The sequence below is a fragment of the Eschscholzia californica genome, unplaced genomic scaffold (genome assembly GCF_041429995.1).
Source record: "Eschscholzia californica isolate CP2 unplaced genomic scaffold, dmEscCali1.0.p SCAF_5, whole genome shotgun sequence".
Lineage (NCBI taxonomy): Eukaryota > Viridiplantae > Streptophyta > Magnoliopsida > Ranunculales > Papaveraceae > Eschscholzia > Eschscholzia californica.
Genome location: NW_028238472.1, coordinates 1,954,922 through 1,971,621, shown reverse-complemented (window position 1 = coordinate 1,971,621; position 16,700 = coordinate 1,954,922). Strand labels below are relative to the sequence as shown.

The following is a 16,700-nucleotide window of genomic DNA, read 5'->3' as shown; positions in this document are numbered from 1 at the left end:
ATGTTTGCATAACCTATTGTTGCAAACACATGTTTGCAGAACTTGTTTGCAAACACTTGTTTGCAGTTTACATTATGCAAACACATGTTTGCATAACAGATTTTTGCAAACACGTTTGCAGAAAAACGTAAAGAAAAAAAACGTCGTTTTTCTGGGTTTTTTTTTTTGAAAAAAAGTATTGAAAGTGGATCTTGTTAGAAAGCTAATGAAAAATTATTTCTAAATATATAATTTTTATAGAAATCCGACATCTCAAACAAAAGTTATATCGATTTAAAGTTTAAAGAAAAATAAAAGAATTTAATTATACAAAATGACAAAAAAGATATTTTAGTATTTGCACACTTTTTGACCTCAAAAAAGAAAATTAGTATAAATACTTCATCACTGCCATTGTAACTAGTCACTTTCCATAAAGAAAATTAGTTTCAGAGGGAGAGGACAGATTCATTAACATGGCGGCACCACCACCACCACCACCACCAATTGCTCGGCTTATTTTTCCTAGTCGGATAGGTTTTTGTCAAACCTCCCCCACTACTAGCCATCGGAGAAGAAAGTGCATAACACCAGAAAATTATGATCGACAATTACCTAATTATAATCCACAAGATGGATGGTTACTTATGATCGGCGGCAACGATGATGACGACGATGATGATGATAGTTGGTCGGACTTAGGGAACTGTTATCTGTGGAATCCGGTTACTTTGGAGAAGATTCAGTTACCTAGTCTTAAATCCTCTTCAGATTTGAGTCAGAAAAAGTTTGGTCTGACTAAGTGTGTTTTGTCTTGTTCATCAGGTAATAATGATAATTCTGTTTCAATGGTTTTCTTACTCTTTAATACTACCATAAATTTTGCTGATGACGACGAAGATGTTGATGATGATCATGAAATAGTCTTTTCTGGTTCTACTCCCTTGCTTTTATTTTGCCGACCTAGAGATAAACATTGGGGAAGAAAGAAACTAGATGGTTATTCTATTGAAACCCTAATTAGTTGTTCCCCACCAAATAAAACAACTAGTATTGAATTATATCTATTGTGTTATGGTTGGAGAATTATAAAGATTGAATTTTTTGATGATGATGATGAGACCTTAGAAGAACATATTATAACCTATTGTGGTAAAAATGTTTTTATTGATCTTTCGTTACATAGTTCGATTACTAATAATCAAAAATTACAATGTGTAAAGTCTGGTGATGAGATATTTAAGGTTATTATATATTACGATCATAGATTCGTCCACGAAAGTGTAGTGGAGATACTGATTTATAAGGTGGATAAATCTTTACTTGTTTGGAGAAGTGTTACAAGTTTGGATGATCATGTGCTCTTTATTAGTGAAAAATCCTTTTTTAGTAAAAATTCCATGACTGCATCTTTCTCGGCTTCTCATCTTGGTCTTAAAAAGGGTTGTGTCTATTATAAAATGACCAATGATAAGAATTTGTATAAATTCGATGTAGAAAATAACAATGTTCTCGTTTCTTTGCCCACCGATGGTTGTATTACGAATGAAAAAGAAGAAAAAGAAGAAGAAGAAGAAGAAGAAGAAGAAGAAGATAGGAATGTTTCGTTAGGAGTGGGAAACATGAGTGGTGTACCAGAGATTGAGAATGTTGATGATGAGGGGCAAACCAATAATGGAGGTGAACAAGAAGGTGTACTTACTTTCGACATTCTTAATGAGGATATCTTGAAATTGATTTTTAGTTATTTAAATCCAATTGATTACTTACATTTTCGTGATGTCTCTAAATCAAATCGATTGGCAATTCCTAAAGTGAATTGGAAAATTTCTTCTCCCGAGACCACATCTTCATATCCGTGGTTGGTTTTGTGTAAGAGGGAATCCCTCATCTACACATTCGTAAACCCATTGCACAATAATGACAAGTATCTCATGAACCTAAGTGAATTTAAATTATCAGGTGCTTCCATCCGCTATTCAAAGGGTGGTTGGCTATTGATGTCTAAAGGAGAGAAAAAAGTGTTCTTCTTTAATCCCTTCACGAAAAGGAAGATCAAGCTTCCGAATGACAGGGGTTCTAAATCCAGTAGGATGTCTTTCTCGTCATCACCGACTTCCTCAGACTGTGTAGTTTTTGCTATCTTTATACATTCTTACCGCAGAATTGAAATTCGCTTCATCCGATGGGGACAAGATTCTTGGTGTTGTCGCACTTTCAATAGTTCCATGTTTACCTCCGAATTGGGGAAGGAATTTGTTACGAATCCTGTTTTTCTCAATGACGCTTTCTACTGCATAGATTTGAACGGAAGTTTAGTCATTTTTCGTTCTAAGAATGCCTCTGGACGATGGGGAACTGTTGAAGGACTTAAAAAATCATCTGCTTCATTTTGTCGTTTTTTTCTGGTGGAGTGTGATGGAAATCTCTTATCAGTATTCACAGGGAATCTAGGAGAGGGGATTAAGATTTTTAGATTGGATTCCGTCAAGAAGCAATGGGTTAAAGTTGAAAGTTTGGGAAAGCATATGTTGTTCATAAGCGATAACTCATGTATCTCTGCTATTGCTTCAAATATTAGCACGGAGGATACTGTCTACTTTTCTAGATTTCATGGTGAAAGGATTTTATTCTATTCTCTTAAAACAGGTATGTATCATTCTGTTGGGGGTCAATATTCTGCTGAGAATTTTTACAACACAAGGAACCAACTACAATGCAGTTGGATTGAACCTAATTGGTCACAGAGTACGGATAAAGAGCTTGACTACTGGTTTTAAGTTTAGTTTTTAATTTATAAGTTCATGTTGGTTTGGATTGACAACATCGCTTTCCTTTATTACTGTAACGAACTTGACCTTGATGTTACTTTTGTTATCCTTCATCATATTCTTGCTTAGTGCCTCACCTAAAACTTTTTCATGCTCTCTCCACCCAAAATTGCCAAAACTTGTGTGCAACACACCAAAATCATCATAATACAAAACTCGCTGAAGTTCTTCATGTATTTCTTTAGTATGTTTTTCATTTTCTTAACAGTAAAGGATGGAAGAGCGAATATTCGGAGTAACGGAGTTAATGATCCATCACATGCGTGTAAGTCGGTAGGTGTTGTGGGTTGAGGAATTGTTCCATCGACGAAACCTAACTTATCCTTGACTTGAAGTGCCATTTTCATCACATATGTTTATGGTGTTTATGGTGGGAGAGAGAGAGAGAGAGAGAGAGAGAGATCTAGTAGTATAAGATAACGAAAAGATAAACATGAAAGTGAACAAAAAGAAGATGTGAAAGACACAAGGATGAGGGACTTACTGTACATAAATCCCTAATTCATAACCTTAGATTCTTTATTGTACGATACAACTTATTTCTTCTTAATTTTATTTGTTGTTACTCATTAGAAATCCGGGTATGCGCATTAAGCTGAATTTGTGTCTGTATTTGCAACCTATAATGCAAGTGATTGTCTATTATATGTTTCTTTGTTTTCCCATGAATGGATATGGGAACCGGTGTTATGTTCCAATAATCTAAACATTTATGTGGATCTCGGTGACAACCTCACCGATGTGCTTTTACTTCCGGTTTCATTTGTTCGAGCGTTATTGGTCTCAAGTTTGTTTTTTACATGGCAACTAACGGATGAAGCCAAAAGTATACTAGCAACGTGTTTTAAGTCCTCTTTTGCGTATGTGTGAGTTGTGTCGTCTATGATTAAATCAAATAACATATATTACATACACTTTAAGATCTGCTGAAATTACGTATTATCATCTTGAACTTGTACATTTCATGTTCATAAGGGTGTCCGGGGGGCTAAATAGTCGGAACTTAGGCGTACAGAGGAATGATATCAGTGACAAAATAGACAACTCAGATTTGCATTAAAGATTTCCGTTTAACTTTCTCCGTATTCTATGTGTTAGTTATCTGCGCAGGCGAGTCATGAGTGTCAGGTTTAATAACATCACTAGTTCGGAACAGGACACGCGGACTTGATTAGATTATAAGTACTTACATTTGTAGGAACATGAGTCTTATGCTTGCCTTTTATTTGTTGGTATCTTATCTCTAGACATAGTGTTACTAGCAGTGAACATGCAGTGTTATAGCATGCATCATAGCTTGGACACTATCTAATGCTTGGCGTATTTTGCTCTTCCCAAAAATGTATGGCTTGGAAGAGAAGCTACAACTTTATGCAGGTGTTTTCACCGTCTGCACCTTGAGATTTAGGTTGCGTTTTTTCCTTTCCATCGAATCAGACAATTCAAATGAGTCCACAAAACAAATAAATCAGTTTATTACCTGCATATTTACTTTAAAATCGAACTCAGAAGATATCTTCCTCAATCTGCAAAACCAGAAGAACCCAAATCTTATTATTAAACATAGAAACAAAAGGAAAATGGGGTAATAGAATCACTCCTCAAAGATCTAACACAATTCATAGTTCTGGGTAATAAAGGTCAAGTTCTTAAAATTAGCTTGAAAAATGGAAAACCCACTTCCCAAAAAGCTTAAACAACTATGGTTGTCACAAAATTGGGGTTGATTAATTGAATGATCTTATGGGAAAATTAGGTATACAGAACAGGAAAAAGAAATTAAAAGATTCGATCCTTTTCTTTTCAGAATTCCCATGAACTTAATCAATATATTATGAAACAAAGTAGAAATCTATGATTCTGTTCATGAAGCTTTGAAGGAGAGACAAACTGAAACTAGGAAAGAGGCAAAAACAAAAGGATTTGAAGAAGAAGAAGAAGAATGAGAAGGAGCATGAACCTTCTTGGAGCAGGTGAAAGGAGAATATCGAACTCCTTCCAGCGCTCAAATTTGAAACGTTTTATACTATTATAGATGGAGTACCTATCAGGACTAGTGATATTGTTTGTTTTGACACATGACTGCTCTTCCAAGCTAGTAGCTCCTATTGATGTGGTGTATTTTTGACACTTCAAGATCTTATAGTTTTAAAAGATCATTGGAAAAGGTGTTTAAACTCTTCCACATGGAAGTAATCCTATTTCCCTGAAACTATGGTTCGGGATGATTGCTTTGGTTTTTCTCATTGTTTGAGTTAAACTAGTCTAAATTTGAACAGTTCAACTAAAATGAACTCAAGTAAGTTATTCAGATAAACCAAACATCACGGCTAGAAAACTCAAATAAATTGTTCAAACGAACAAAATATCACAACTCGAATAAGACATCTTGAGCAGCAAGGGCAGACTATTATATTTACTTAAGTTACCCTTCATTTTGATATTTTACTTTCCTTTCTGTTTTTTTTTTTGTTGAAGATATGGTTAATTCAAAATGATCCAAATAAAAAGAGTTGTGCAAGAAAATAGAGAAAATTTTATCCCAAAATAACTTTTCATTTGATTGACCAACAAATCCCCAAATACATACATAATGAAAAAAACAGAACGTTTCATTAACTCTCTCTTTATTGATCTATTATGACTTATAGATCAGTACAACATATATTTTCGCCAACATAGCTAACTTGCCGAAAATGAGGTTCATCGATAGAACGCCATGTGTCTACTTGATCGGAAAGGAGAGTTATCGAACGGATTAGCCTTCTTAAATTGCGAAACGGGATTAGTGATTTTCTTCTTCTCACCTTTGATTTCAGACCTGAGCCAAGCTTCCACAACAGAAAGTAGATTGGTAGCGGTTTTTAATTCAATGAGATCTGTGAGTTTCTCGGTTCTTTTCAAGTCACCTTCTTGGATATATGCTAAATCCGTTGCCCATGTCTCTAATCCGTCGAATATATGGGTTGCGTAAATAATTGTTGCTCCTCTCTGTCGAACGATGGAAACCGAGAAGTAATTATAGGTTCTTGTTTAAATGAAGGACCGACGGAAATGAAGGTAATATTGTTTATGGAGTTAGAAATAGAAAAAAGGGGCTCACCTCTTCACACTCTTCCTTGAAGAAGTCAAGTAGATCCAACCTCGCGACGACATCTAGGTCAACTGTCACCTCGTCCAGCAACAGTACCTGAATAAGTCATAATAGTCAGGTTGTCAGTATCGAGCGAGATATGATTCGTTCGAGTTGCAAAAGAATTAATATGGTAGCAGAACTAGGTTCAAACGTGATGAGCCCAACAATCGCTCATGTTTCATATCATCAACAAAAAGATTACGTGCTTAAAGAAGGTCACGACTGAAGGGGCACGTGAGTTAGTACCACGTGGACAATGTAACAGACAAGGGAAGATATTACCTGGAAAGGATGAAGAAGACCCATACATATTTGAACTCGACGACGTTGACCATCTGATACTTTATGCATTCGCCAGTTAAGATCGATTTCAAGCAGATCTATGAGCTTCTCTCTCCTAACAGGGTCAACACCTTCAACTACAAAATTCATCCACCACGAAAAAGAAATGAGAAAAGGATGAATATGAAGACAAATTCAAATTGTGGTTTTCGATCAAGCAAATCTGAGGAGTGTCAAATGAAGAAAAGTGAAATGAAAAATCCCAGAAATGTAACCATTTCGAAGAAATTTGATGCTTCTGTAGCACAACCTTCATGGCTCCATCTTATAACAAATTCGATAAGTCTACCAGTATCCTGGTCTTTCTATAACAGTAATGTTGTACCATATTTCAATCTGGTATTAGTGGACCTAAAGTAAACAAATACTAGTTCTAAATTGACAATACGACACTCGATAAATTAGATAAAACAACCCCAAAAAGCAGGATCAGTTAACTTATTCTCTCTATTTGCGAAAAATACTTCACTTCGTAACTACGAGTTTGATTTCAATATGGAAAAATGGGTCAAGACAGATCTTCAACAGGCACCAAACAGTTGAAGCTCTGTAAGTACGAACTCCTTGAAGATGAATAATGCTATCACAGATCATTGGGGAAAATTGTGGCGTTTGCACCTAAAATAGTTTCTGATTTATCAAACATACCTCCAAATATCATGTGTTCAGCAGAAAAATCTCCTTGGAGTGGAATCTCCCCCTGAAATTAAGCAAAAAAAAACAGGTTATTTTAATTAGGTATGATGAGTGTTATTTGGTTATGAACTGTTGAGATGTTTGATGATAACGTTCAGTGCTTTGAAAATATAATAGTCTATGAAGACAATGGAAAGTGCACTGTTTCATTCGAAAAGTTGAAGTCCTTCGGCTCTTTCGAGGAAATGAACAAGAAATTCCACGCAGTGGCAGAGTGACCGATTTCCTTTTGATAGCTTTTGAAAATCTTTTCCGCTTTCAAAATTAATCTATGATACCATGCTAATGTAATGAATACCAGCATCAAATCAATGTAAATGACATTTGATTATTATGTGAACCTATAAAATTCAATTGGTGTACTACTTATTGGGCATCCCTGTCAAAATAGATGGATGAATCAACATAAACAATTCTAAACCAGGTTGAGTATAGGGCGTTTATAGTTCCAATCTTAGGTTAAGCATAGAACTTAATAGGGAATGCTTCTAGAGTTACCAGCTCCCGTGCACATCAGTTTGGATATTTACATCCCAAATGCAGTTTACACGAGAAAAGTTAACAAAAAGTTTAACATGAAAATAACAAATTAGTGACGTCTCAAAATTTAAACACATCCAGAATTAATCAACCATTGCCAAGCAGTTGATATTGCAAATGTAAATGGAAACCAAACTACAGTTTCGTTTCCTAGCGCGGAAACGTCCTTTCTAAGGTATACAGTATTAATGTATATGTATATAAGTAAAAAAATAACTCGTAATATAAGTTTCAACACTTTGAGTGCTCTCTCGGCACAATAATCAATGTATTGCCTCTTTCTATAAAAACTCATAATATAATGGTACGAGATAAAGGAAGCACGAATGAACTCACAGCAGAGCCGACGGTTTTACTCCAAGAGCCTCCCAGGTAGGATAAATTTCCACTACAGACTAGTCGAGTGTCATGAAAAGCAGAAGAATTTAGCACTCGTACCACATCTTTTCCTCCAACCATATGCTTACCCGCTAGAATCTTCAACAAAGTTGTCTTCCCTGTATCAAAGTAAAACATTATTAACATTTCATTCTAAACAGTTGCTAACTTCAAAAACCTCTTCGTATTATCTGCTATGAATATCAAAAATAATTTGAGAAACTAGATCAAAATTTATGGATGACACCAAGATAATGCTCAAATTTAATGCAACTACATAAATGGCGGAAAAAACACAAATTCAGCACCTAGAATTGCTCAAAAGTTCGATTTAACTACTGGAAAAAGCAAATTCGGCCTTGTTTTCAGATCAAGCAACAAAAATTGATGTCTCATAAGGATATGGCGGGAAATACACATGCAATTCATAAAACTGCTCAAAAGTTCAATTAACTACTAGCAAAAGATCAAATTACTCATAATTTTCAGATAACGCAACAAAAACCTAAGTTTCTTATCAAATTAATGGATAATACTATGATCATCAAAGAGATGAGTGTTTTACTATGAAGAAATTTGATAATTATTCAGATCCATTAGCGCCAACAAGAAGACACCAGCAACCAGGAGAGATATTAAGATTGAAACTACTAGAAAAAAAAAAGTGTTTTAGTGAATGACTTAAAAAACACAAATTCAATACCTAAAATTGCTCAAAAGTTACTCGGTTGGACCTAATTTTCAGATCAAGCAACAAAGACCGATGTTTCATGAAGAAATGGCAGTAAGAACACAAATTAATTCCAAAAATTGCTATTACCTACTAGCAAAAGATCAAATTACCCATAACTTTCAAATCAAGTGACAAAAACCTAAGTTTCTAATCAAATCAATCTCTAAGAACTACAATTATCAAGAAATCAGTGTTTTACTACGAAAAAAACTCAAGGAATCAGGTATTACCAGATCCATTAGCGCAACAAAAAGACACGGAAGAACCAAGAGAGACATTAAGATTGAAATTACTAGGAAAAAAACAGTGTTTGAATAACACAGCCAAGAAATGAAATTTCAAACCCCTAGAATTGCTCAAAAGTTCGATTTAACTACTCGAAAAGAGCAGATTTGACCTAATTTTCAGATCAACCAACAAAAATTGATGTCTCATTAAGAAATGGCGGGAAAAAACACAAATCCATTCCATAAATTGCTTATAAGTTAGATTAGACATGAATTTTCAGATCAAGCAACTATGATTATCAAGAAAATCAGTGTTTTACTACTAAAAAGAAAAAAAAAGTGAAGGAATTAGGTATTACCAGATCCGTTAGCGCCAATAAGAAGACATCGAGAACCAGGAGAGATATTGAGACTGAAATTAGTGAAAATTGGAGGTTGACCTTCGTAAGAAAAATTCATAGCAGTAACTTCAATGCTTCTTGTTTCATCTTCTTCTCTTACTTTCCCCATTTTTCGTCTTTCTTCTTCTTCTTCTTCTTTTGTGTGAAAATTGAAAAGTGAAAACTCTCTGGTTTTTCAAGTCTCCTTTTTATATGTTTTTCTGGTCACCTAATTTGATGAAATTTGTTTACTTGGATCATTCTAATCCATACAAATGTCAACTTCTTACACGTCCTACGTATGTTTATATGTCGGGTCGTCCACCATGAGGAGCTAGGGCACAATCATAAAAGAAAAATGGTGCAGCTAAAGGCCTAAAGAGCTGTCATGTGTAATCCGGAGGCCTAAAATATTTTGTTGGGAGTCTTTAGCCACTCCTAATGGAAAATGGTAAAGTCAGAAAAATGGGTGTGACTACAGATCGAATACGGACGTAGCCGACACCTGTTGGAGGCCCCTCGTGAGAGAAAAATGGTATGTTTGTCGTGAGCCGACAATGTCGACGTTCGAGCTCTGACGTGTCTCATTTTTCGTGTGGTTTAGCATTCTTGTTCATGAATTAGAGTTGGTGTATTTCAACTCATAATTTCTTTCTAATTTAGCGAAGATAGAGCTTACCATTTTAATGTTTTCAACAATAGTTGAGATACTCTTGTTTTGACTATGTAAGTTGGTTGAATCATCTCATCAAAAAAAAAAGTTGGTTGAATCGGGACAACTTAGTTGGACGATATATACGTTATCTATGTGGAGACGAACTTCTTCACTCTGGATCTTGTTTATTCAACTCAAATTTTGGTATTTCACTAACTTGAGTTGTCGTTCATAAGTTACATTTTTATTTCAAGGAATCAAAGGTAATCATCAGAGTTTTATAAAGATGTGATAAACACCCCGTTCACGAACCCAATCACCACTTCTTGTTCCTTTCCTCTCCTCCCACCACCGTGATTATCGTCATCATTGCCTCTTACTATCATTTATTATTTTGTTTCTCTTTGAATTTATTCCTCTCTATAAATCGCTTTCTCTCTTCTTTTTTTTTGTAGGATCTACTGAACCTTAGTTTTTGTCGATTGTAAAGAAAAGCAAATGTGAGAGAGAAGAAATCAGTGGTAATGAAGGTAGTTGAATTTTAATGAATTTGTTTAAAAAGTTGATTTTCCACCGATAGTTTGCTGCACAATATTTTTACGGGCCGCTGCGTGCGACCCTTTTCGGACATCGAATCTGAGTGTCAAGAGATTGCTCGGTCAAACTAACCACCCACCGAGTTAGAGATATATGGCTGGGTGCGGATCGCTAGCAGAGAGGGGGGAAGGGGGGGGGTCAAGAGTAACTAAAAGAAAGATGAAGGACTTAAAACGAAATTAAAATTTCTTCTTCCTATTCTCCTGAGTCCTAACATTTCTTCTTCTTCATCTGCTCGTACTCACTTCACCTCTCCAGCTGCTTCACTAAACCAGGTTTCTCTCTCTCTCTAGGTGCTTTGTTTTTGCCCTAATCACTCGATTTTTTCCTGTTACCTCATCCGCATAGATGTTCTTTTTATGTTTCTAATATTTCTTTCATTTCATTTTAATGTCACTTATGTATTGTTGAATCTATATACACTGACTGAATTAGGGTTAACTTTCAATTTTCACCTCCGTCTTTAATCGTTTTGAATTACTGTTATATCTGAATGAATCTAATAGTATAAATTAAACGAAATTAGGGTTAACCTGAAGCAAACTAAATGAATCGAACAGCTGTTGGTGATTCAAGAACCTAGATTAACTCTAGCCCTCGAACTGTTCGATTAAATTCCCAAACGAAATTTGTTTGCGTATACCAGCCTATTCGAAAGTTCTTCACTAGAGATCACATTAGTATCGATCAAATTATGCTACTGATTCAATTATTACAAGCTCTTAGAGCATATACAAATACAAGAACCTCTTATTCGAATTGCGTACGTATAGCCTTGGAGATGGATCATTCAATGCTTCATGTTTTACAGATGCATACCACATAATACCGTTTGGATTATAACAGCAACAATGTTTCTATCTTGGATAAAAGAATTTATTCGTACTTTATCGGGGTTTTTTGTTATTACTTGCTAAGAATAGAGATGATTCTGCTTGCTCAAATTTTGTAGTGACTTGAAGTAACTCATTTGTGGTGCTGCTATGTAAACATAGATTGCAAGTTGTGGTTTTGCCTGCACAAGTGGGTAGCACGCTCAGCATAACTATTTGTGCCCTATGGGTACGGTTACACCTAGTGTGTGTGTGTGTATATATATATGTATATATGATCTTAATCATGTATTCTTGTTGTTTCAGTTAACTTTTGTGAAGAAACTGTGAAGGAATGATGAGAGAGACAAATACTGAAGCAAATTCCTCCCTTATTTTGAAGCAATTAGAGCATATATTAGAACATGATCCTCTCATGTAAGTTCTCTCTTCTACCTCAGTTCCCATAAATTTAGGTAAAGTCATGGAAGTTTCTGAGAATGAGTTAATTGTTCATTGTTAATCTTTCGTTCTTTAAGTTTCGTTTTTGATAAGATAATCAGCATTTAATCAAGGTAAAGAACCACCCACAACTCCTCGAATTTTGTATCGAAACATATATCTATATCCATCTGTAACGTTCCAAGCCTTAACAAATATTGATTAATATTGTCCCCTCTTGACACCTTGGCCAAGCCCAAAGGGTACGGGATTTTGTTCATGGGAAGAAGGTTCCATGAGCCACCTAAAGGCATCTACATTACTAAGCTTGCCCAGGCATTTGACACTCAGGCCCAACTCCAATAGGCACGGGGTTTTGTTCCCAAGGCCTTGACACTTGCTAAGCTTGAGTACAAACCTATAGTAGGCGTGAAACGCTCTCAAAAGTGACGTGGGCCTTTTACTCCATCCATGTGCAGAAGATCAGCCCATTTTTTCTTATAATATATGAGTTTCATTGTTCTGATTTATGTTTTCAAATTTTCTTGTCCATTAATCTTGTTATTTTTTTTGTTTTTGTCAGTGATGAAGTAGGCTTTATACACCCAACCCAATTTGCAACACTGAATGGTGACGTCTCAGATGAATCGAGTCCAGTAGATGAGATCGTCGATCGAAACATGTCAAATGTTAATATTTTGGAAAACACCAATACCATATTTTGGAATAGAGATCATAAGTTGGCTATTTCAACGCAAGTACTTTACCCCTTGTATACTGCTTGTAAAAATGCTTTTATGAGTGCAGATAGGCAATATAAGATGGTAATTAATTCAACAAGAAAGACATATATATTTGGTGATGAAACTGCAAGTAACAGCTCTTCGGATTCCGAGAACTTCCTTGAAAGTGAAGTAATGAAGCATAGCAAGGCTCTTTTGTTGTTAAGCTGCGACTTTGGCACCTCTTGGAATTCGAGGTTCTTATCATCGAACTTGTATTTATTATTCTCTCTGTATCGATTATTGCAAGAGTCATCTTCTAATGTTTGATTGGTTGGAAGTAGTAACTACTTGATAGTTAGATGACGTTTGTGCAGATTATCTATGTCTCATATATTGTTGTTAACTGTTGCTTATTATCTGTTAATGTTTCTTGAACGAATCCATGGTTTAGTTATCGTTGTTAAAAAGTAGTAGCAAACTTGGGAATGTCGTCATTTGGCTTTAAGAAGTCACTAAGCATTTTTGTTTAATATCTTTCACCAGTATGTCATAAATCAACTATTTCCAAGCTTCCAAGAACATGTTTGTGCAAGTAATTTGAAAATTAATTGATTAACAATTGTTGAGTAATCTAAATATTATTAATCATCGTATTTTACATCTTTGTTCATCACGAATTGGTATATGTTGTGACAGGAAGCTTGTCTTATCAAAGAAGCAACAGTTTTCGTTGTTTATGGATGAACTTCTGTTTTCTACCCTGATTCTATCTTATTCGCCAAAAAGTGAACATGCTTGGAGTCATAGGTAATTTATAATTTTAACAAATGCGTAGTTGTTTCAGTTCCACTGGTAAAATGTAGTAATATTTATTGTTTTAAGTTAATCGGCGGCACCTCTAATTATATTATTCCTTTGTGACTATCAAGCTAAGGGTTTGAAACATTCCTTACAAAATGTTAGTTTGTCGCAGGCGGTGGGTTATTAGGACCATTTCCGGGAAGTATCAAAATTTACGAGAGCTAGTGGAAAGAGAATCCAAACACGTGGAGAAATTAGCTGAGGTTTATTTTTCATGAAGGTTTATTAACTCCTCATCTCACGACGCTTAAGTAATCTCCACAGCTTTTAGGTTTTTTATGCTGCTTTTAGGGAAGTGATATTGAGTCATTAACTTCTTCGTCTTTCTCCTGTCACAAAAAAATAAAAGTATAAGTTAGTATAGGAGTGGAATTGACTAAACAATGGTCTTACGACTTCACTTGTTCGAAACTGTTTTCATAGTTGAACACTTAAATATCTCTTTGAGATTCTTCTTCCTTTCATTTTCCGTTCACGTTGGCAATAACCTCGAATGTCCTCTAAAAACAGAAACAAGAGAAAAATGTAGTGGATGATGAAACCTCTTATAATAATTAGGCATTTGTTATTGCACTCTTTGCAGAAATCAAGAATGAATTACCGCGCATGGAATCACCGTTGCTGGCTCATTTCCTACTTGACAAGTAGACAGGTCACTCTACTAGAATGTTGCAGTTATATATATATGTTCTTTCATTCGATATATTCCATTGTCCGTCTTTCGATGGATTACTTGTAGGAAGTTCGTATCTTCTTTTTATATGAAATAAACAAATGAAAATGCATTTATTTAGGTACAAGATGAGTTGAACAAGTCAAGAAAATGGGCCGAGTTGCATGTTGCTGATAATTCCTGTTTCCATTACCGTCAAGTGAGTTTTTATTTCTTGAAGTTTTGGCATAGTTGTGACTGTGATTTTCAACACCACTATATGCGTTTTCCTTTTTCACTTTCTTTTAGCTCATTACCTGAACTCGGATGACATCTTCACGTGCTGTACTATATTTGATAAAATGGATGAGGAATGTTAGTTATAGTTAGTATGTCAAGTACATTTCTTACATCTATGCTGTGCCTAGGACAGAATTACAGAGACATCTATTTGGTCTCTTTCTTTCTCAACCAACTCAGAAAAATAGAGGAAAAATAGAGAAGTAGTTACTAGCTGAGTCCAGCTGATCCCTGACTCATGATCAACTATTTTAGTGACTCACTCAGGAAATCCGTGACCTTGGGGACTGGTTTGGGTACTGCTGAGTCAATCCCAGTCTGATCATGAGTAAAAATTAAAAATCTGCACTTTTATCCGAACTTGGTGAAGGAGTCTGTTTTGCTAATTATATGAGTAAAATTTCCCTTTGAACAAATGAGATGTTTTAAGAACTTACCTTGCACTTGCTGCAGCAACTGTTGCTTCGGATGCTAGATGGTCCAAATATGAGCATATATACTTCGCCCGACCTTTATCGTGTCTGGAAGGTATGTCTCTCTTCATTGATGCATACGAGATGCTTGCTAATTATTTTCTTACACATGATCGTATAATCGAAATCATGTTTTTTTTTTTAATTTATTTATTTTAATAATTATTGTTATAATTCATATTCATTGATATTTTACTAGGAGGAGCTCGATTGGGATCAGACATTGATAACACGATATGTAGGGCGAGAGGTACAATTTTTAAGTTTCCATACTATCAGAATAAAAGCAAAATCACCTTCCAGAGACACTCTAGGAACCCTAGTTTATGATCTCATTAATAACCATGTGCTTTCTTTTTTCTGATGATCTTTTTTAGGCTCTGTGGATTCATCGTCGGTTCCTCTCACAATTTCTGATAAAGCATTTTGCTGTTGTTCAAGTCGATCCCCTCCATTATGAAGGAAATGATCATGTAAAAGATGTGATTGGTTTTTTTATCGATAATGAAATACAATTTGTTAGCTCATGCTTGATTATTCAAGATAATCACTTTGAGGACTGGCAGACACAGGCAGTACTCGCCACTGCTTACATTTTCTGGATATCGAAGGTTAGTTATACGTATTGTTTCTTCTTCTTGGTGCTTACTCTTGTTTAAACTTAAGTAGATGCTTGATGAACAGTCGTAATCAACAAATTTTTGGTAAGCAGCTCCCGTTGCTACAATTTTCCAAACAGCACCAAGCTTTAGCTTCTTGTCCCGGCTTTAGACACTCAAACCAATGCCCTGCGGATACATACATTTGTTCCTGGCGAACGAGTGCGCGGCCCACCCAAATGGCATTGCCACTTACTAAGCTTGAGGAAGCAGCCAAACACCTATAGCCCAGGCTCTGGGATGCTCCCCCAATCATGCTGGACTATTATAATGATCCTTTTGTATCTGCTCCCTCCTTCACCGCATTTTGACTAGTTTTTAAGAATACCCATCTTGAAGCGAAAAATGTTAAAAAAAAAATTCAGTTGTAACTGTAACGACTATGAACTGTTACAGTTTTATTTTACTATTATTTGACCATTTACATTAAGTATGATTCTTTTGCTTGGTTAGAGTTTGATTTACGGTTTTATATTATGTACCAGCAAATCCCTCGTTCGGAAAGGGTAGAGTTGCAGAAGTTGCAGGAGAAGATAAAAGAATTGGGAGATCTTAAGACATTACTCAACAAGTTATGCCCAGAGAAGACATTGCTTTGGGATGGTTTAATTTGATGAAGTTCATTATAGAAGTTATGTTATTTAGTAATTTATAATTATTTCTGATACTCCAAACACGCATAAAAATCTGGTTTTGATTCTATTTCATTATTAGTAATTTATTATCATATTTGGATTTTTATAGTTCGGGTTCTTATATAGACAAGTTTCAGAAAGAAACCATATAAAATACCCAAATTGTTATTGTGACGGTTTTGATTCTATTTCACTAACAATGGTCACAGACAAATTGTTATTGTCGTCGATTTTTTAAAGAAAATTCATGTCTCATGTCTCTCTTTTTCCTTTTTATCCCCACTCTCTCTGCTTCAACTTGGCTAGATCTCTTTCTATATATATATATTTCTCTCCTCTCTTTCTTTTGTTTGTGGGGTGATGAGTTTCTCTCCCCCTTCTTCAAATAGAAAGGAAGAAGAGAGAAGGAAAAAGTAAGAATATGTGGTGGTCGGGCCGGAGGTAGTAGGAAAAGAAGAAGTGGTGTCTTATTTTTCCTCCCAAATAATTTCTTTTTCTTACTCCAAAAGAAAGAGTAAAATTTCGAGACATTTTGATCGAAATATTTCAATTTTCATGTCTACCCAAATTTCCATTGTACTTAACCAAATTTTTATAAACGATATCTTGTCAAATAAATAAATTTCAAATATTTCAGTCGAATTTACC

At 35.2% G+C, this 16,700-nt stretch overlaps 3 protein-coding genes across 5 annotated transcripts; 2 read left to right on the top strand and 1 right to left on the bottom strand.

Annotated features, from left to right (window-relative positions):
- Positions 1–426: 426 nt before the first annotated feature.
- LOC147536101 (F-box/kelch-repeat protein At1g57790-like) lies at positions 427–2,893 on the top strand. Its single transcript, XM_086644883.1, has 2 exons — positions 427–804; positions 1,942–2,893. The coding sequence occupies exons 1-2, from the start codon at positions 456–458 to the stop codon at positions 2,757–2,759; spliced, it is 1,167 nt and encodes a 388-aa protein (XP_086501009.1). The 5' UTR covers positions 427–455; the 3' UTR covers positions 2,760–2,893.
- Positions 2,894–5,354: 2,461 nt separating this feature from the next.
- Positions 5,355–11,205, bottom strand: ABCI19 (P-loop containing nucleoside triphosphate hydrolases superfamily protein). The gene is made up of 6 exons (XM_086644885.1): positions 9,222–11,205; positions 7,861–8,021; positions 6,937–6,988; positions 6,229–6,365; positions 5,914–6,000; positions 5,355–5,801 (listed from the first exon to the last, which is right to left on the bottom strand). The coding sequence occupies exons 1-6, from the start codon at positions 9,370–9,372 to the stop codon at positions 5,514–5,516; spliced, it is 876 nt and encodes a 291-aa protein (XP_086501011.1). The 5' UTR covers positions 9,373–11,205; the 3' UTR covers positions 5,355–5,513.
- On the top strand, positions 10,616–16,160 carry LOC147536099 (Protein prenylyltransferase superfamily protein). 3 transcript variants are annotated; one of them, XM_086644881.1, is made up of 12 exons: positions 10,745–10,769; positions 11,447–11,517; positions 11,634–11,744; positions 12,331–12,726; positions 13,169–13,279; positions 13,446–13,536; positions 13,917–13,985; positions 14,128–14,205; positions 14,739–14,813; positions 14,958–15,008; positions 15,136–15,369; positions 15,903–16,160. In XM_086644881.1, exons 3-12 carry the CDS (start codon positions 11,662–11,664, stop codon positions 16,029–16,031), a joined length of 1,317 nt encoding a protein of 438 aa, XP_086501007.1. In that variant the 5' UTR covers positions 10,745–10,769; positions 11,447–11,517; positions 11,634–11,661; the 3' UTR covers positions 16,032–16,160. The 3 variants fall into 3 exon arrangements, with proteins under 3 accessions (XP_086501005.1, XP_086501007.1, XP_086501006.1); XM_086644880.1 differs by having other exon boundaries at positions 10,749–10,769; positions 11,447–11,556; XM_086644879.1 differs by lacking the exon at positions 11,447–11,517 and having other exon boundaries at positions 10,616–10,769.
- Positions 16,161–16,700: the final 540 nt, after the last annotated feature.